Genomic DNA, 21741 nt, shown 5'->3' on the forward strand with positions numbered 1-21741 from the left:
CTTTGCATTGCATCATAATCCACATAAAAATCTGCATGGATTTTTTTTTTCACGTGTGTACCCAAACAATGTGGTCCAGTGCGGTTATTCACCCTGCCAAGACAGTGCCACTCTTCTCCATGGACTGTGCTGGTATTGCAGCTCAGCTCCATTCAATTGGGAAATTCCCGTTATTCACAAAAGTATATAAAAAAAAATACACAAGTATAGAGCATGTTCAGAATAAATCACTTTTATTATATCTTTTTTTTTATTTTTTTTATTTTTTATAACCCCCCCCCCTTAGGAAAGCTTTATGAAAATAAACCACTTCTATAAATTATTCAGTTCATGAAAATAAAAGGTTTCTTTGTAAATGGCAAGATTCAATACAGGGTGCAGCCAGCTGACGAGGAGAACAACGCAGTGAAACCGCAAAACAAAATTACTGGTGTTTACTGGAATCATTTTGCTTTAAAGACCTCGATACATATTTTAACCCACATGTAAAACGCTCACCCCCAGAAACCGAAGACACCACTGATCCAAAAGGGAAAAATATTGTACATTTTACTGGAATGTCCGCCATCCCGCAAGTGGGGAATAGTTCATGAAGTCTCATGGGGACATGTTCAAGCAGTGTCCCCCATGTGTCATAATAAATAAAAGTAACCCCCAACCCCTCGGTGAAACTAGAGAATATGTAAGTCCTGTGTCAGTTTAGAAGGGTCGAGTCATCTTCTCGTGTTCTGAAAAGGAAACAGAAAAAAATAATAAACTACATCTTATGGAATTAAAAGTATTTCAAATTTCGCTGGTTGGCGTTTGGAATCTGTCAGCACTGTGCTGACAGACACACCCCTGAAAGCTTATTGAAAAGTATAGTACTCCTTACATTAAGAGAGATTTATTATTTCTACACCAAAGAACAGTGTATGTTACAAGGAAATCAATAGATTATACTCTACAGACACTGAATCAGCAGGCGGTGACAAGAAGATTTAGGGTATGTTCACACGCTTAACAAAAAGTGGCTGAAAAATACGTAGCTGTTTCCAAGGGAAAACAGCCTCTAAATTTTCAGCAGTTTTTTTTATGCATCAAGCGTTTTTTGATGCATTTTTTACGGCCGATTTTGGAGCTGTTTTGCTATTAAGACAATGAAAAACGGCTTGAAAAAACGGCTTGAAAAAACGGCTCAAGAAGTGACATGAACATTTTTACGCGCCGTTTTTAAAGACAGCCTAGTAAAAACGCCCTGCGAGTAAGGGAACAACGTTTTTCCCATTGAGGTTGATGTTTGGAGGCGTTTAGCCCCTGTGTTTTCTGACATTTGTCGGGGCGCTTTTACGGCCCGAAAAACGGCTGAAAATAAACCGTGTGAACATACCCTTATCGTCCTCTAGAGCTACAGCAAAAAAAAACGACTGATAGGGCTCTTCTCATAATACACTTTTCAAAATGTCCTCTTCTTCATTTGGATGCCAGACACTGTATAAAGCTTCCCATGACGCATAGATAACCAATAGCCGAAGTCTACAGAAGCGTGAAATAGAAATTGTGCATAAAAACCTAGTACATTGCCAAACAAAAACCCACCTTAGACAGCAGCAGATCATAGGAACGGTTTTTGCCCATCGTTTTTCACAGTTCTGTGTTTCGAATATGACATCACCCCCATGTAGAAGTTCATGCAGGTCTGTGGCTGGAAAACCATTTTGCTGGTAGTTCTAAGAACGAAATCCAAAATCAGTAATACAAAGTAGGCGAAATAACCATATTGTATTACTGGATCTACACTTATCAAATGGCATTATATAATGCTATAAATCCCATCTTTCCAATTAGAATAAGGTACCAAACCCCCCCCTCCCCCCCCCCACCATCCCATTTTTTCCCCTCCCCCCTCCTGTTCCAGTTTGCCGTGGAATTCCATGGCTGGTTGTAAACAATTGGAAAATCTTTACAATAAAATTATGTTGATAAAATTAATAATGTACCGAATATTTCTGCAAGACACTTGACTTGCAGTACCATTTTTCACCATGGTTATGGTCAATATTGCTAATAGAAGCGTTTGCAACAGCGCCCCCAGCTGTAATCAGGTAGAGGATCTGAAACTGAACTTTAGAATACAATCATTTTTATTTGAGAAATCATCCCAATATATCTTTTATGATCAACTCACCTTAATGGTTTCATAGGAGTCTGTTATAAGTGCAATAAACAGGCTGAGAATCATGTAGATAAACAGACTAATGAAGGAATACAGGTACAGTCTGCTGAACAGCCACACGAGGGTGCTCTTCTGCTGGATTTGAGCAAAAGTAGCAAACATGTCATCACCATTGACCAGCGAGAAGAGACATTCGGCCACGGTGTTCAGATCCTCAAACTGTAATAAACAATTTAAAGTTTATTACGTGACTCGAGAACTCAGGAAAATCCACTCTCCATCTAAACTTAAAATCTGGTAAGGAGGCCATAGCCCTAACTCCCAACATTTGAATCCCATATTATGTGATCCCTTAGATCAGGGAATGCCGCAAAACTGGATAGAAATGCCCATTTTTATGCAAATCTGCAAACGCTCCACCTCCTTGTGGTCCAGTTCGCGGAACAGCCACATGATAAACAGGCGGTATGGACATAGCCATTAGTCAGAAGATCCGACCAACTTCAGCCTGATCTGTTAACAATCTTATGGTATTTCCAATATAAGCGACACCAGAGCTGCCCAATATGCCCACTTACAGTAGCTGTAGAAATACCTGCACACAGTCAAACTGAACTACAAGTCTAGGTTTTATTGAAGGTCTTTGGTCATCACACAAAAAAAAAAAATCTGCATTACGTCTCACTGGTCAGTTAGCGGCTACCCTTGTATGCAGACATTGTTATATGGTGGCAAAATGACGCCTTTTCCATAGGACGGTTACTGGGCTTTAGAGTGGTCTAGCGGGTATTCCATAATAACTAGTGGTCTAGACTGATAAAAGGGTTAAGATTTACATTATCCACAGTGGTCTAGAGCGTTATGGGTTAATAGACATCCAGAGATATTGGCTAAGGAGGTTAACATTTAATATTATAGAACATAAAAGTCTTTATAGGTGGTCAGTTTTTCTGATACAAATCCACAACCATGCAGTTAAAATGATAGAATATTGACTATCTGCAGACACCACTAGGGGGAGCTCACTGCACAGAGATTTATACAGCTCTCATCAGTATGCAGTAAACTCCCCCTAGTGGCCACAGAAAGGAGACCATTTAAAATTGCAGAAGAAATCTATAATGGTACCTATCACTAAAAAAGGTTCCTTTTAGATCAGCATTGGTAAGATCAGGGCCAGCATCAGCACCCGACAAACACAGGCAAGCGCCAGGGATCAATGGAGGGGGCCCACTCGGCCGCCGGGTTCTTTACGCTGCTGTCATGGCTCCTCCAGGAGCAGAATCCCCAGCCAGAGCATCGGCAAGACTCTGGCTGGGGATTCCACTCCTAGAGGGGGCCCCAATGGCGCCATCTACAAGGGAGGGTGTGTGTTGCACCATCTACAGTGGGCACAAACTGGGGACCTAACTTCTATATGGGGGTATAAACAGGGCCTAGTTCTGCATGGGAGCACAAATTGCCATTTTACTGCTGCTGTGAGTTCCCTAGCAAAGGGGCCCACTAAGTCTGTCGATCAAGGGCCCACATAAACATGCAGTCGGCCCTGGGTAAGATCATTTAAAGTAGTGAAAAGGTGCGGATATTACTCAAATGTCCAAGTCGTATGCAGCAATCACAACAACATTTTTTTTTTTTTTTTTACTAGCATGTATTAAAGTGTTGTTCCCTTGTCGGTCTCTTAACAGAAATAAGCAATTATAATCCCATGTAACGTCCCAAAAGAGTCAGCTCTTAGCGATAATTTATGCGCCAAATTGGTGGAGGAAATGCACAGATCACTAAATGTCAGGATATAGATCTGCAAACACTCCATGTGCAGATAGACATCTAATTACGGCACTAATGGACACGAGATGTGGTTTAGTACATTATTTACAGCTGTACGGGAAAGGATTTTTTAATTTTTATCTTTTTAATATGAGGGAAATTTAACCCCTTATAGTGCATTTCAAAGATTCGAAAAAAAGATTGCTCAGCGTCCGTGTCTCAAGGTGTACAAGACTGCTACATTTGTTTGTTAGAAATGAAAATAAAAAGGTCAGATCTTACTTTTTTTGCATGAAGTTATATCCGATTTGCAAGCTGTATTGAAGCCTAGTTAGGAGGAGAAGTTAGCTACTTCCTTTCTTACTGATGTGACAATTGAACTGCACGTCCTAAACTGCAAGGGAATGGGGTTTACATGCCATGGATAGTCAAATTCACAACACGCTCTGTTCGGATATGGAAAGGTAGAAGATATCACAAATTTCACCCCTGCCATTACAAAGGATGAAATCAGCAGCCAAATCTGCGTTAAAATCTGTACAGCTTTTTTTGTTGGGGGATTTGCTGCAGATTTTTTGTCAGCAAATCTGCAATGTGTGAATAAACAGCACATATTTTTGAAGTGAGCATAGCCTAGGTTCTCTCACAGAGCCTCGGGACATGAGGAGGAGGAGGTCGTCCCTCCAGGTGACAAAAAAAATTAGCCCCACGAAAGCCAAAACCGGCAGACAACGGTAGCCATCATTCAGCTATTCTGCTGGAGATTGAATGCAGAAAAGAGAAAGATTACTGGATTAAAATTACTGCAAATAATGATTTAGTAGCAGTTCTGTTTCCATTTTTCATGAAGGCATAAATAAAAATTGTTCTTGCAAGATACATTTTATTTAGAATTTCCCTCCCGTGAAGCCAAGATGGAGAACAGATTTTGCAGCCCCATTAATCTGGGAGGTAATTCCTCCTGTGCACATAATTCCTGCTGAGTAATGCATCGTTTTGCTGGCAGCCTGATAAACCTAGTTGACTATCAGTATTCCACCAGCACTAACAACTATAATACTGCCCCCTATGGACAAAAATATAGAATGGAGCTCATGGGAGACCCCACTGATCACGTAGTCGGACACAGCTCTAGCATTTAGATTGCTTTAGTGCAGTCATACTCCTTACATTGTATATCTAGTTTGCATATATAGTCAGTAAAGTCATTGCTCAGTGAAGATTAATCCTTAACCCTTTAACGACATGTCACGTACTGGTACACGGTAGCCGTCAAGGGGAAGTATGGAGCGGACTCATGGGCCGAGCTTGCTCCATACTCAGCGGGTGACGGCTGTGTTATACAGCCGACACCTCACTGCAACGGGTGGAATCTAAGATCACTTTGATTCTGCCTGTTTAACACCTTAAATTGTTAAGACTCAAGGGGGCACCCCCACGAAAATGGCATCGCGCCCCCCCCCCCCGCCCTGAGACGGGATCGGCCGGTGACGACTGTTATAGGGCTTCAAAGGAGTGTATCAGAATCACAATATACTGCAGTACATTAGTATTGCAGTATAATCATGCAAGCGATCCAACGATCGCTGCTTCAAGTACCCTAAGGGGACTAATAAAAAAAGTAAAAATAACTGTTAAAGATTTTTATAATGTTCCAAAAAAATAAAATATTAAAAAAGTTTAAAAAAAAAACCCTTTCCCCATTTTTTCCCTAAAGCAATGTTAAAAAAAAAAAAAAAAAAAAGTTAACATAACTGGTATCGCCGCGTAAAAGTCTGAACTATCACAATATAGCATTGCTTAACTCGCTCGGTCAACGACGTAAAAAAAAAAAGATATAGAAAAACATGCAAATTGCTGCTTTTTGGTCACCTTAGCTCACCAAAAAAATAAATAAAAAAAAATAAAAAAAGTGATCGAAAAGTCGCACGTACCCCAAAATGGTATCAGTGAAAACTACAGCTCGCCCTGCAAAATTTAAGCCCTCACATCTCTAAATTGATGGGGAAAAAAAGAAATAAAAAGTTATGGCTCTCAAAACTTTTTTTTTTTAGCAAATAGATTTTTTTTTAAGTGGTAAAACATAAAACATATACATTTTGTATCGCCGTAATTGTATCAACCCGTAGAATAAGGTGAATATGTCGTTTTTATCTCCTGATGGACGCCCTAAAAACAAAACTTTCAAAAAATGGTGTAATCGCTGTTTTTTGCCCATTTCACCCCACAAATAATTTTATTTCAGATTCCGAGTACATTATGCGGTACAATAAATAAATAAATAAAAAACCACAACTTGTCCTGAAAAAAACAAGCCCTCATACGGCTATGTCGACGAAGAAATAGAAAAAAAAGTTATGGCTTTTGGAAGCCGGGGAGGAAAAAACGAAATGAAAAAAAACTTAGAGGCTCTATCACCAGATTGTGCAACCCCTATCTCCTATTGCAGCAGATCGGCGCTGCAATGTAGATAAGAGTAACATTTATATTTTTTTTTTAAACGAGCATTTTTGGCCAAGTTATGACCATTTTTATATTTATGTAAATGAGGCTTTCTAAAGTACAACTGGGCGTGTTTAAAGTTAAAGTCCAAGTGGGCGTGTATTTTGTTCGTTACATCGGGGCGTTTTTACTACTTTTACTAGCTGGGCGTTGTGTATAGAAGTATCATCCACTTCTCTACACAACGCCCAGCTTCTGGCAGTGCAGACACAGCGTGTTCTCCAGAGATCACGCTGTGAAGTCACTCACTTCCTGCCCCAGGTCCTGCATCGTGTCGGACGAGTGAGGACACATCGGCACCAGAGGCTACATCGAATTACCTGCAAACGCCGATGCTGCTGCAGAATCAAATGTAGCCTCTGGTGCCGATGTGTCCTCGCTCGTCCGACACGATGCAGGACCTGGGGCAGGAAGTGAGTTACGTCACAGCGTGATCTCTCGAGAACACGCTGTGTGTCTGCACTGCCAGAAGCTGGGCGTTCTGAAGAGAAGTGGATGATACTTCTATACACAACGCCCAGCTAGTAAAAGAAGTAAAATCGCCCAGATGTAACGAACATAATACACGCCCAGTTGTACTTTTACTTTAAACACGCCCAGTTGTACTTTTGCAAGCCTCATTTACATAAATACAAAAATGGTCATAACTTGGCCAAAAATGCTCGTTTTTAAAAAACAAAAACGTTACTCTTATCTACATTGCAGCGCCGATCTGCTGCAATAGCAGATAGGGGTTGCAAAATCTGGTGACAGAGCCTCTTTAAATTGGGTCTTTAAGGGGTTAATGAGAAGTTAAAGACTACGAGTATTTTCTGCTATAAGAATTCTCTTGTGAAGGTAAATCTAATGATGAGACCACAAACAAATACTATATGCTACCTTTTCATGGTAGGGTCCAAGCACGATCCAACCACAGAATGTATATCCAAGGTAGATCATTCCTGCACAGCAACAAAATCTTAAAACTTTGGGAAGCGATGCTTGCATGGTTAATATCAGAACCTAAAAAAAATGAAGAAAAAAAAGTGAGAGAGTAGCATTTTCCTTATATACTGTATGTAGAATATCATTGGCTAAGGAAACAAAAGGGAATGAAGTTTTGCTTTGACTTCCAGCTCTGCTATCAAATAATTCTTATGAGCTTAGAAAAAAACAAAACAAAGAGGGTCCTTTTTCCACTGCTTGTGGCTGTATCTGGTATTGCATCTCAACCTGATTCAATTGAATGAGCCAGAACTTCAATACTAGACACTGCCCATGGAGGTGTGCTATTTCTGGGGAAAAATAACAGATTGGTGTGGACATAAAAAAAGTCTACACACCCCTGTTAAAATGCCAGATTTTGTAAGGTTACAAAATCAGTAGAAGATGAAACATTTCAGAACTTTTTCCACCTTTAATGTGACCCATAATCTATAAAATTCCATTGAAAAACAAACTGAAATAATTTAGAGGGGAAAAATAAAAATAATGTGGTTGCATAAGTGTGAACACCCGCTAATAATTGGGGATGTGGTTGTGTTCAGAATTAGCCAATCACATTTAAACTCATGTTAAAATAGTAGTCAGTACACAGCTGCCATTATATAAAGTGATTCTGAGTAACCCCATATAAAGTTCAGCTGATCTATTAGGATTTTCCTTACATTTTCTTTGTTGGATGTGACAGGAAAAGCCATGGTCCGTAAAGAGCTTACAACACATCAAAGGGATCTGATTGTTGAAAGGCATCAGTCAGCAGAAGGGTACCAAAGAATTTCCAAGGCATTAGATATACCATGGAATACAGTGAAGACTGTCATATAGAAGTGGATTACATTTGGCACAAAAGTGACATTACCAAGAACTGGACGTCCCTCAAAACTTGATGGAGACGAGACGAAAATTGGTCCGGGAGGCCAACAGCAACATTAAATTAGCTGCAGGACTTTCTGGCAGGTACTGGTTGTGCAGTGCAGGTGACAACAATCTCTACTTTTCTTCATATCGGCTGTGGGGTAGAGTGGCAAGACGGAAGGCTTTTCTAACAAAGAAAAACATCCAAGCGCAGCTACGTTTTGCAAAGACCTACATCAAGTCTGCCAAAACCATGTGTGAAAATGTGTTATTGTCTGGAGACCAAGGTTGAACTTTTTGGCCATAATTCCAAATGGTATGTTTGACGCAAAGCCAACACTGCACATCACCAGAAGAACCCCATCCCCACAGTGGAGCATGGTGGAGGCAGCATTATGGAGCACGGTGGAGGCAGCATTATGGAGCACGGTGGAGGCAGCATTATGGAGCACGGTGGAGGCAGCATTATGCTTTGGGCCTATTTTTCTGCAGTTGGAACTGGGGCTATAGTCAAGGTGGAGGGAATGAACAGTTCCAAATATCAATCAATATTGGAACAAAACCCGCAGGACTCTGCTAAAAAGCTGAAGATGAAGAGGAATTTTACCTTTCAGCACGACAATGACCCAAAGCAGAACCTCCAAAATTAACAAAAGAATGGCTTCACGAGAAGAAGATCAACGTTTTGGAATGGCCCAGACCGGAATCCCATTGAAAGTCTGCGGGTTGACCTGAAAAGCGCTGTACACAGGAGATGCCCTCACAATCTGACAGATTTGGAGCGCTTTTGCAAGGAAGAGTGGGCAACAATCGCCAATTAAAGATGTGCCATGCCGATTGACTTTATGATAGCATTCAGTCTTTTGGGGTAGAAGTCAAAGGGTAATTCAACAAAGTATTAGTTTAAGGGTGTGTGAATATTTATGCAACCACATTATTTTTGTTTTTTATTTTTCCACCCTAAAAAATTTCAGTTTGTTTTTCAATGGATTTGTGCAAATTATAGGCGACATCAAAAGGTGGAAAAAGTTCGGAAATGATTTCTATATCCACTGTATATACAGTGAACGGTCATTGAGACGACCACCCAGCGACTAGAGGGGAGATCCTCCCAAAAACGAGGGCCAATAGACTTAGGACAAAAGGGAGTTGAAAACGGTCTAGATCAGGCTGGTCTTCACAGGAGATTTCACTGCTTCCTTCATTTTCATATATGTTGGTGATAACTGTAGGTTAAAGATGTAGAAAGCTTCACCACTCACATTATACTTCTGGAAGTAGCCCAAGTATCGAATAACGCCAACCCAAACAAGTAATGTGGATGTCCCAAGGAGAAGACTGCACACATCGTAAGAGGTCAGGTTCTGCAGGCATAACAAGACGGTAACGCACTGTATTAGTACATCTAGCGAGAAACCCAGGAGGTAGGAAATTGGGATGCAGTAGGGGTTCCACAAAGCACAGTCACCTAAAGGAACCCTATTGCAGGACATGACACCAAAGATATGCACCGCCCCTTTATTCAGTGGATCAGTTTTTCCTGGAGTGCTCCTTTAAATTGCAGAATGCTGTCATAGGCTTCAACAGAAATGTTACGTCACATTTCAACACAACTTCATAACTCCATACACTCATTAACTAGAGATAAGGGAACCTGGCAAAACTAATCTCATCAGCAGGCAAATTTCCAAAAATGTAGCCGTATCTCCATTTAAAGGGACACTCCGGCCAAAACTAAACTTTCCCATGTGCTCCATTATGGTATTCCATGTATCAGTCCCTCATCTGTTATTTATCTCTATATATCAGACCGGGATGGTTGCTTAGCAGCAGTGTGAATCCGGCTCGGTGACTACTTTCCCTACTTGAGTCTATGGAGTCTATGTGTCACCCATCACCAGATTCAGCAGTTCCTGTACCACTAGTATTACACAGGGGGGGACAGAAACTTCTATCATCAGCTCCCACTGATACTTATACCTGTGTGACAGGAACCGGTCTAAGAATATAGTGCAGCCTCCCTGTCTGTATACTTATGGTTTCTCAGCTTATTTAGGAGAATAGAGAGAGAATGATAATCCCAGTGTCCCCCAGCATGCAGAAATGGTATGGTCTTTAGCTGGTCATGTGATGCTGGGCTGAAGCATCATGGGATTGATAGCAAAGCAGAGAGGAAGAGAAAGCTGGGGAAACCTAAGAATCAAGATGGAGACTTTTTTAGAGCACAGACAAGGCAGCAGTTTAAAAAGTAAGTACTAATATATATATATATAATTAAAAAAATGAAGTTCAGAGTGGTATACAGTCAGGTGGGGGGTGCAGACATTGAAAGTTGTGTTTCCACTGGAGGTCTTCTTTAAGACAATGGAGGCTGGAACAGGAACCTATATTAAAGCATTATAACATCCAGTGGCTTATAGGAGGGTAATATGGTTCCATAACAGAACATTTTGAATAAAACATTTTTTTTTTATAAATAAGTCAGTCAGAAAAAAATAGGCAGATACACACGACCATCTTTACCTATAGGAGTGCCCATATCCACACAGCTATTTGGTTGTCCCCATGACTTTCTACCTAATTTTTTGGGGCCAATGAGAAGTCCCTAATTCAGTCGCCCCAAGAAACTACACACTTCCCTCTAAACATAGAAAACGTCCAGCCCCATAAATTTCCTATTATACTGGTTACAGGAAGGATACCTTAGCTTTTATCTCCATTTTCATCACAGATCCGATGATGGTCATCAAGTCACTGATGATAACCATAACATACCAGCCATTTATGAACTCTAAACGGTCAGCGGAGCAGACATGGCGATTGTATTCATTCAGGAAAAAACGCACAAACCTCTGCAAAGAAACAAGACAAGAAAACTTTAGTGCAAATTATTTGCTGCCCCCATGTGGTGAAAGGGTGACATTTTTTAATAAATCGTCCCTAATCCAGGATACATTTCACATGTTTGCATGGGAAATTTAAAGAAACGATCCAGTGATTTTTGTTCTATTTTGGACCCCAGTAAAAGGTAGGGCTGCTCAAAGTGATTCCCATAGGTATGTATAAGTTTACCTACAAAAACCTGTGGAAATTAAAAATGTAAACACTCCTCCGACTTGCACTAAAACCACATATAGGCTCCATGTTCGGCTGCCGGGCATATTTAGTGATGCTAATAACAGTGACAACCTCTCCATCAAACAAGTAATTATTGGAATTATTTTGATGGAACAAATAACTGGTATATCAGTTTAGTAGATCGTATGAAAAGCTGATCAAAATGTAAAGGCTATGTACACCTTCGAAAGATTGTAAAAAAAAAAAAAACAAAAGCAAAAAATAAATAAAAAGCCTAGCAGTTTTTGAGATACAGCTGCTTTGTGTCCTGTATACAGAGCAGCTGTATCTAGTGCGGAGACCTGAATCCATCAGGTCAGCAGCACTGACTGGTTCAGTGTCAGCGGGTCTTGCGTAAAGATCACTTCTGAGTTATGAATGGAAATGTGATCGGTAACCACTCGATCACGCAGGACCCGCTGACACTGAACCCGTCAGTGCAGCTGACCTGACGGAGTCAGGTCTCAGCTCTGGATACAGCAGATCTGTATACAGGATCCAAAAGCAGCTGGATCTCAAAAAAGTTAAAAGATGTAAATTTTATATTACTGGAATTAACATTTATAGGTCTACAGGCTGGAAAGAAGCGGACGGCAGCGCTCTGCAATATGATGATTGACAAAGTCCAGAAATGATCACTACTTTATGCCACGTATCAGTCATACAGTTGGATGTAAATGTAAAGATATCAGCAGCTCGTCCTAGAAGATGAACTTTTCTAAGATTTCTACAATGAGGTTCACTGCCCCTTTAAACGACAAGTTCACGTTCTTATAAATCTAGTTCTACATTTTACATCCACTCCCCAGATCTGCCGCTGTCTATAGCATGATTCAGATACTTACCCTTTGCAGGTTTACAGCCAGAATAATGGATCGAGTGCAGAGAATGAGAGAGGTCAGGCACGTCAATATAACAAACCCATCAAAAACGAGAACATAATGCGAGTTCTTCTGAACTGTAAAGAAAAAAAAAAATCAAAACCCAATTAAAGTCCATAAACAGCAAAATGTGCAAGTTTTATGAACGATGCTGGTCCAGTTTGTCCCCATGGACTATAGTGGTCGAGCAAAAAAGTCTGTGTCGGCCTATAAATGATATAAAAGGGAAATGCATTCATCAGCAATACCCTAATATACAAATATTCAAATTGCTCATTTTTAAGCAGAATAGTTTGGCAATAACCTGGAGTTGGAGAACTTTGGATTCACCTCTACTGCCCTGCAGGCGCCATGAACTGAATTACTGGCGTCCTTAAGGGTTTTTCTGGTTTTAATGTAAATAAAATGTATTTATTGTATGAAAAAAAAGTTCTGCAACTTCTTAATATACTTTGTGTACCAATTCTTCACCATATTTAAAATCACTGCTTGCTGTCAGCGAATGGTAACATAGTTAACATTCAGCAGCTGAAAGCCTGCCAAGATAACGTCCTGCTCACACAGGTGCATGGCTTGAATGAAAGCTCTCTCTCGTAAAGAGTCCTGCACCCGTGTGAGCAGCTGATCATCAAGACAGGTTTTGAGCCTCTGGATGTAAAACAAGAATCCTCTCAATCACCGACAGCAAGCAGGTCCATAAGAGAAAAGGAACGCTATCAGATAAGAACAGGGCTGTAGCGTTAAGGGGCAGCGGAATGGTCACCGATACGGGGGCACTGCGACGGTCACCGATACGGGGGCACTGCGACGGTCACCGATACGGGGGCACTGCGACGGTCACCGATACGGGGGCACTGCGACGGTCACCGATACGGGGGCACTGCGACGGTCACCGATACGGGGGCACTGCGACGGTCACCGATACGGGGGCACTGCGACGGTCACCGATACGGGGGCACTGCGACGGTCACCGATACGGGGGCACTGCGACGGTCACCGATACGGGGGCACTGCGACGGTCACCGATACGGGGGCACTGCGACGGTCACCGATACGGGGGCACTGCGACGGTCACCGATACGGGGGCACTGCGACGGTCACCGATACGGGGGCACTGCGACGGTCACCGATACGGGGGCACTGCGACGGTCACCGATACGGGGGCACTGCGACGGTCACCGATACGGGGGCACTGCGACGGTCACCGATACGGGGGCACTGCGACGGTCACCGATACGGGGGCACTGCGGCGGTCACCGATACGGGGGCACTGGGGCGGTCACCGATACGGGGGCACTGGGGCGGTCACCGATACGGGGGCACTGGGGCGGTCACCGATACGGGGGCACTGGGGCGGTCACCGATACGGGGGCACTGGGGCGGTCACCGATATGGGGGCACTGGGACGGTCACCGATATGGGGGCACTAGGACGGTCACTTATATGGTGGGCACTAGGACGGTCACTCCTTTAACCCCTTAGTGTCTAAGCCTGTTTTGGCCTTCAGGACCAGCCCCATTTTTGCAAATCTGACATGTGTCACTTTATGTGGTAATAACTCCAGAATGCTTTTACCTATCCAAGCGATTCTGGGATTGTTTTCTTGTGACATGTTGTACTTTATGATACTGAAAAAATTTTGTCATTAAATTCAATATTTGTAAGAAACGCCAAGATTTAGAGAAAATTAGCAAAAATTAGCATTTTTCTAAATTTTAATGTATTTACTTGTAAAACAGATAGTAATACCACACAAAATACATACTAGTTTATATTTCCCATATGTCTACTTTATGTTTGCGTCATTTTTTGAACATTCTTTTATTTTTCTAGGACGTTACAAGGCTTAGAACTTTAGCAGCAATTTCTCATATTTTCAAGAAAATTTCAAAAGGCTATTTTTTCAGGGACCAGTTCAGTTCTGAAATGGCTTTGAGGGCCTTATATATTAGAAAGTCACCATAAATCACCCCATTTTTAAAACTGCACCCATCAAAGTATTCAAAACAGCATTCACAAAGTGTTTTAGCCCTTTAGGCGTTTCACAGGAATTAAAGCAAAGTAGAGGTGAAATTTACAAATTTCATTTTTTTTCTTCAAAAATTCATTTGTAATAAATTTTTTCTGTACCACAGAAGGTTTTACCCAAGAAATGCAACTCCATATTTATTGCCCAGATTCTGCAGTTTTTAGAAATATCCCACATGTGGCCCTAGTGTAATAATGGACTGAAACACAGGCCTCAGAAGCAATGGAGCACCTAGTGGATTTTGGGCCTCTATTTTATTAGAATATATTTTAGGTACCATGTCAGGTTTGAGGAGGTCTTGTGCTGCCAAAACAGTGGAAACACCCCAAAAGTGACCCCATTTTGGAAACTATACCCCTCAAGGAATTTATCTATGGGTATAGTTAGCATTTTGAACCCACAGTTTTTTCTAAATTTATTTGAATTAGTATGTGAAGGTGAAAATCTACTTTTTTTGTGAAAAAATTAGGAAATTTTAAATTTTTACAAGGAATAAAGTAGAAAAAACACCCCAACATATGTAAAGCAATGTCTTCCGATTATAGCAATACCCCATATGTGGTAATAAATTGCTGTTTGGACCCACAGCAGGCCTCAGAAGAGAAGGAGCACCATTTGGATTTTGGATTTCTGATTTTGCTGGAATAGTTTTCAGTGCCGTGTCGCGTTTGCAATGCACTGGAGGGAAGAAAACCGTGGAAACCCCCCCAATAGTGACCCCATTTTGGAAACTATACCCCTCAAGGAATTTATCTATGGGTATAGTTAGCATTTTGAACCCACAGTTTTTTTGCTAAATTTATTTGAATTAGTATGTGAAGATGAAAATCTACTTTTTTTCTGAAAAAAGGTAGCCATTTTTAATTTTTACAAGGAATAAAGGAGAAAAAGCGCCCCAACATTTGTAAAACAATTTCTCCCGATTACGTAAATACCCCATATGTGGTAATAAACTACTGTTTGGACCCACACCGGGGCTTAGAAGGGAAGGAGCGCTATTTGGCTTTTGGAGCTCAAATTTAGCTGGAATGTTTTTGGGTGTCATGTCGAATTTGCAAAGCCCCTGAGAGACCGAAACAGTGGAAGCCCCCCAAAAGTAACCCCATTTGGGAAACTACACCACTTAAGGAATCTATCTAGGGGTATAGTGAGCATTTAGGCCCCACACGTCTTTTGCAGAATTTATTAGAATTAGGCCGTGAAAATTAATATCAACATTATTTCCACTAAAATGTTGAATTTTTTCAATTTCACAAAGGATAAAGGAGAAAATGCACCCCAACGTTTGTAAAGCAATTTCTCCCGAGTACGGCAATACCCCACATGTGGTCATAAATGTTTTTTCATTAGAAAGTAATTAACCCTTTACGAACTGATTCATGTTTTGCTTTTTAGTTTTTCCTCCCCGCTTTCCAAGAGCCACTACTTTTTTATTTTTCTGTCAATAGAGCGGTGTGGGGGCTTATTTTTTGCGGGACGAGCTGTCGTTTTTATTGGTACCATTTTTTGGTACGATGCCATATCGGTGGACATAAACGGCTGTTTGGGCACGCTGTAGGGCTCAGAAGGGAGGGACGCCATTTGGCTTTTGGAGCGCATATTTTGCTTGGTAGTAGCTCTGGTGTTTTGCTGGTATTTCAGTTTATAATGTTGGGGCACATGTAGGCTGGGCAGAGTACATCAGGGGCATAATAAGAGGGTATAATAATGGGGTAAATAAATAATAATCCACAGATATGTGGCTGGTGTCGCACTGATAAATGGTGCCCAATCTTATCCACTTTTGGAACACTCTGTACATTTTGCATCGCCATAATCTGGGAGCCGGAACTTTTTTTATTTTTTCACCACCGGAGCCGTGTGAGGGCTTATTTGTTGCGGGACAATCTGTAATTTTCATTGGTACCATTTTGGGGTACATGCGATTTTGTTGATCACTTTTTATTCAATTTTTCGGCAAGCCAGGTGACCAAAAACCATCAATTCTGACAATGATTTTTATTTATTTTTGACGGCGTTTACCCTGGGCTATAAATGACTATTATACTTTATTCTGCGGGTCGGTATGATTACGGCGATACCATATGTATATACGTTTTTTTATGTTTTGCAGCGTTTGCGCAATAAAATAACTTATTTAGAAAATAAATGTATTTTCTGTGTCACCATATTCTGAGAGCCATAACTTTTTTATTTTTCAGTCAAATAAGCTGTGTAATGGCTTGTTTTTTGCGGGACGGGTTGTAGTTTGTATGGGTACTATTTTGGCGTACATGCGACTTTTTGATCACTTTTTATTACATATTTTGTGAGGGGTGGTGACCAAAAAATAGTGATTCTGGCATTGTTTTTCGTTTTTTTTTTTTGCGTGGTTCACTGTGCGGGAAAAATAATATTATAGTTTTATAGTTGGGGTCGTTACGAACGCGGTGATACCAAATATGTGTACTTTTTTTTTACGTGTTCATTTTTTTTCCTATAATGAAAGACTTATTATAGGAAAAAAAGCAGTTCTTGTTTATGTCACTTATAACTTTTATTTTTACACTTTTTTTAAAACATTTTTATTCTTTTTTTTACTTTTTTCACTTGTCCCACTAGGGGACACTTAGACTTGCAGCTCTGATCGCTGCTGGAATACATTACACTACACACGTAGTGTAATGCATTTCAACTGTCATTGTGACGTGACTGTCACACTGACAGGAAGCCTACGACGACCACCCTCGGGGTGGTCCTCATAGGCTTCTGTACATGGCAACCCGGAAGCCATTGTCTGGCGTCCGGTTGCCATGGGTACCATCGCCAGCCCCCGTGATTTCACATGGGGGCTGCCGATCGGCGCTAAAGACCTTAATTGTGGCGTTCAAAATCTAGCGCCGCAATTAAGGGGTTAACTGCCGATATCAGCGGCGACAGGACGCTGATCGGCAACGGGGAGAGCAGGGCTGACACCCTGCACAGTTAACCGCCGCTGCGGTGTAGCGCCGCGCGGCGGTTAACTGTCAAAGCACTGCCGTAACTGTACGTCAAGGTGCGCGAACTTACTGCTCACCATGACGTACAGTTACGTCATGGTGCGTTAAGGGGTTAATTCATAAAATCTGGTGCACATAAAACTTGTTTAATGACATCCTACGCCATCAATGGTTTGTTGTATCAGGCGGTGTTTTTCTTTTCATTTTCAAGCTCTGTCACCACATTATAAGTGCTCTATCTCCTACATAATGTGATCGGCGCTGTAATGTAGATAACAGCAGTGGTTTTTATTTTGAACAACGATCATTTTTGAGCAAGTTATGAACAATTTTAGATTTATGCTAATTAGTTTCTTAATGACCAACTGGGCGTTTAACTTTTTACCAAGTGGGCGTTGTAAAGAGGAGTGTATGACGCACGTGTATGATGTAAATATTTCTGAATAGTGTATAATTTCCCACACGTGGGGAGACTTAATCAAAAACAAACATCATGAACCACAGAATTTACAGTATCTACACTGCATCCGAAATGTCGCAGGCCAAAAGCATCCAAGAGCAAAAGAACAAAACAATACGCCCTCGATGAACTAGATCCACTGCCAAATGCGCCGCCTGGCGTCACCCTGAAATAAAACCAAAGCTTGCCCCCTACCAGATTACCATTGGCTCAACCTGCTCGCGTCTTTGGGGCACCGTTTGTTCACAGTGCATTTTGCGACACAGAATACAGCAAAAGTGTCCTAATCACAAAATGTATTACACAAACACAAAATACATTCTGGATACACAAAAAGCTTTACGCCTCATGCACAAGACCGTTGTGCCACTCGGGCCATTTTTGACGGGATCCGAGTGGCACCTTATAGTCTTCACGGACCCATTCACTTTAGCGGGTGAATTGGGTCCGTGAAAAATGATCCGAGTCTCCGATCCGAGGAAAGATAGAACATGTCCTATCTTTCCTGGGATCACTGATGGGACTCGGCTGGCGCACACGGTCGTGTGCATGAGGTGTTATTATACTCACATAATTCACTTTGTAGCACAGAATTTCATCAATCAGAAGTGACGGAGCAAGCATTGGGGCTGTAAGTCACACCACCTAAAAGACTTCTTTCTGCTCTTCTCGAGCCAGAACAACACTGAACTAATGGAAGATTTTAACGGCGCCCCGTACGTTTAGTCTCAAACTTTTAGCCTCCTCAGAGTTCCTTTAAGTTTTTTCCTGGCATGTATGGAATATATTGATGACTGGGCATGATCCTATCTATAGGAGGCGGTTTTGATGCCAGTCAGGAAAATCCAATGTTCTAAACTTGCATCCTGACACAGAATATCCAGTCCACCTTCAGCCTAGTGGACAAACGTAAATACCACAGGCCACAGTAGACAAATCTATAGGAGATTAGAGGGGAGGTTCACACGCAGCAAATATTTTTCAGAATTTTTGGCGACTGTAAATTTTATACATCTGAACGGGGGTGTGTTTGCAGCATTTGCATAGATTTCTGCAAACCCTGTCATTCAGTGGAACGTTAACAGTTGCAGAAAATTCTGCAACAAATCTGTAAATATACGCCAAGGTCTCATGCACACAACCATAAGGGTTTTTACTGTCAACAAATATGGATTTGACAGCTACAGATACACAGCCGTAGCAGACCGCAATTGCGGAAGCACCCATAGACTTCTATGGGCAATTCCAAGCCGCAATTGTGAACAAGAATAGGACATGTTTATTCCTTATCATTCTACGGCACGGACACCTATCCGTAAAATATACGGAAAGGTGTCCGTAGCCAATAGAAATTAATGGGTCTGCAATTTCATCCGTAATTACGGATGAAAACTACAGTTGTGTAAATGGGGCCTTAGACTGAAGTGGTTTACCCTACAGAATTAGTGTGACTTACTAGTGCCAGATACGTGCCAGTCTTTACAGTCTTGAATTGTAGCATCGCTATCAAAGAAAATCTTGACTTTACCACTGTGTGCCTGGTTATTAAAGGTTATCTGAAAAAATAACAAAAAAACAATGCATCCGATTCCAATACCTGCATACATTATCATAACATTAGTCATATACTCAGTGACATTTTATTTGAAGACTTAAAATCAGACCAGTTATATTTCCAAAAGGTGCTGAAGGGCCCAGAGGGGCCACAGAATATAACCAAAAAATAAATAAAAATGTGAAAATACAAAATAATTTAATAATTCCTTCATTTATAGGTTTGGAAATTTGTATGGAATATTACATTTCCTATTGGAAAACAGAGTCTGTTGCAAAGTTGGACACAAAAAAATAAATCTTAATACAATCTCTCTCACTGCCACAAGAGGGCGATAACTATGACAAAATAGTGAGATATACTTCTCTAAATGGAGTGAAGACAGCTAAGAAACCTTGTAGAATCTTTGCCACATATAATGGAGGCTGCGTTCACATCTGCGATGTGGCTTCGGTTCTAGCGTATCCATCAGAGGACCACAAGAACGGAAGTGAACGCTTACGTTGATTTCTGGGGTTTTTGTTTTTTTGCATCAGTTGTGCTCAGTACTCTTTGTACATAATTTACAGTCAGTATTTGCCTTATTGTGGAACACGTAGCAGTCAGGCAGCTCCCGGACTCTGATAGTTTGCAGATCAATTCCTTTCAGCCTAAAGGAGATTTCAACTTTAATAAGCCTGAAAAAAAATAAAAAAATGTGATTATATATATACACACACACACACACACACACACACACACACTTTATAGGACCAGGGAACCAAAATGAGAATCACAATCATATAAAAACACATTACCTGTAAAACTCTAGATTGAAGAACGAGGAATTTATGATGGCGTCACGTGGTAGACTGTTCGCCAGTAGTTCCTGTTCCATGTGTAAACACTCTAAAAATACAAGATATCTCCAGTATAAGGAGTGCGAGAGCCAAGCCGTGGACAAGCATGTGTGCACACATTAAGATATTTCTATGGTGAATACACGGTAGATGAATATGAGGATGTCTGTAGGAGCTTCAATAAGCAAAAATATGACTAATCCAGGAACTAGAGCTTTATCATATATCACTGGCTCTTCATTATAAAGACATCACATAGTCCCTATAAGCTACATAGCGGCATAGTTATAGGGGATGCAGAGGTACATAGGAAGGTAGGACTAGAAGAAAATGCAAGAACTTCTTATGAATGCACAATAGAAGGGTAATCACCAGTAGGGACCCACTTTGAAAGAGGAGGTCGCCATGAAGTGGCAAGTGGGTTATACAGCTTGATCAAAAGGTTAACAAAGAACCTCATGTTTATAAATGATGCCTAGCGGCTCAGATCAACGTATATATTGTGAATGTGCGCTCCATGTCTAGCTTCTCACAATGCTGTAATCACCAGTAGGATCGCTAGTCCTGGGCAAAAGGGGCAAATACCCCAGATCCTTTGCCCGGTGTCACTCTGAACTGTATCCACGACCATCTATAATGGGACAGATTATTTCAGCCTTGGCCTAAAGCAGGACACATCTATATGGGGCAAACTAATTTAGCTACACCCCTGGTATTTATGCTGGGCAAAGCTAGCTTTCCAAATAAAAATTAAAAAAATTAGGCAAAACCGAGCCCTCCAATTGTAATAAATTTTTGCCTTGTGGGTGGGAAAAAACTTCTATCTAACCTCGCACAACTGTCGAATCATTTTCCTGAATCAATTAGATAAATAAAATCATTGCTGTATTAATTATAATGCTATTAGTAGTTAGGTAATTGAATATTTGCCTTTATCATCTTGAGGTAGGGAATTCCATAGTTGGACTACTGTAACTATAAAGAACCCTTTCCTATACTGATGCTTGAAGCAGCTTTCTTCTACACATAAAGGATGTTCCCGGTCCACACACCCCCCCCCCCCCTTTCTAAAGAGTTCACGTGAACAAATATGTTGTGGATTTTTGGTGCGGGCTGTTAGGCCCCATGCACACGACCGTAGAATTCATCCGTAATTACGGTCCCATTCGTTTCTATTGCCCACAGACACCTTCCCATATATTTACGGGAGGGTGTCCGTGCCGTAGAAAGGCTTTGCAAAAGATAGGACATGTCCTATTTTTTGCTTTTTACGGACTGGGCTCCCATACTTTTTATGGGAGCACAGCCCGAAAATGCGGGGGGCTGCCAGTGGCCGTCCATGCTTGTAATTACGGACAGTGATTACAGGCACGGTCGTGTGCAGGGGGCCTCACTATGGCAGATTGGGAGAACCAGCTCTTCTCTTGACCACTAGGACGAATTTCACGGCTTCCGAGTGGCACCCAATCGTTTTCACGGACCCATTCACTTTAGTGGGTGAATCGGGTCAGTGAAAATGGACCCGACTCTCCGATCCGTGGAAAGATAGAACACGCCCTATTTTTCCACGTATCACGGAGGGACTCGGGTGGCACACATGGTCGCGTGCATTAGCCGAT

General features: G+C 41.4%; 1 protein-coding gene across 2 annotated transcripts in view; it reads right to left on the bottom strand.

The window, feature by feature from the left end:
- Positions 1–287: 287 nt before the first annotated feature.
- Positions 288–21741, bottom strand: part of MCOLN2 (mucolipin TRP cation channel 2) — a 38337-nt gene continuing 16883 nt past the window's right edge. For both annotated transcript variants that reach the window (XM_075832942.1, XM_075832941.1), the window contains exons 5-14: positions 20081–20171; positions 19864–19960; positions 19185–19284; positions 12226–12338; positions 10966–11115; positions 9526–9627; positions 7307–7429; positions 2168–2374; positions 1579–1709; positions 288–728 (exon numbers count right to left, since the gene is read on the bottom strand). In XM_075832942.1, the coding sequence (XP_075689057.1) occupies positions 695–728; positions 1579–1709; positions 2168–2374; positions 7307–7429; positions 9526–9627; positions 10966–11115; positions 12226–12338; positions 19185–19284; positions 19864–19960; positions 20081–20171 (1148 nt within the window). In that variant the 3' untranslated portion in view covers positions 288–694. The remainder of the gene's footprint in view (positions 729–1578; positions 1710–2167; positions 2375–7306; positions 7430–9525; positions 9628–10965; positions 11116–12225; positions 12339–19184; positions 19285–19863; positions 19961–20080; positions 20172–21741) is intronic.

This window comes from Rhinoderma darwinii, chromosome 7, assembly GCF_050947455.1.
Source record: "Rhinoderma darwinii isolate aRhiDar2 chromosome 7, aRhiDar2.hap1, whole genome shotgun sequence".
Classification (NCBI taxonomy): Eukaryota; Metazoa; Chordata; class Amphibia; order Anura; family Rhinodermatidae; genus Rhinoderma; species Rhinoderma darwinii.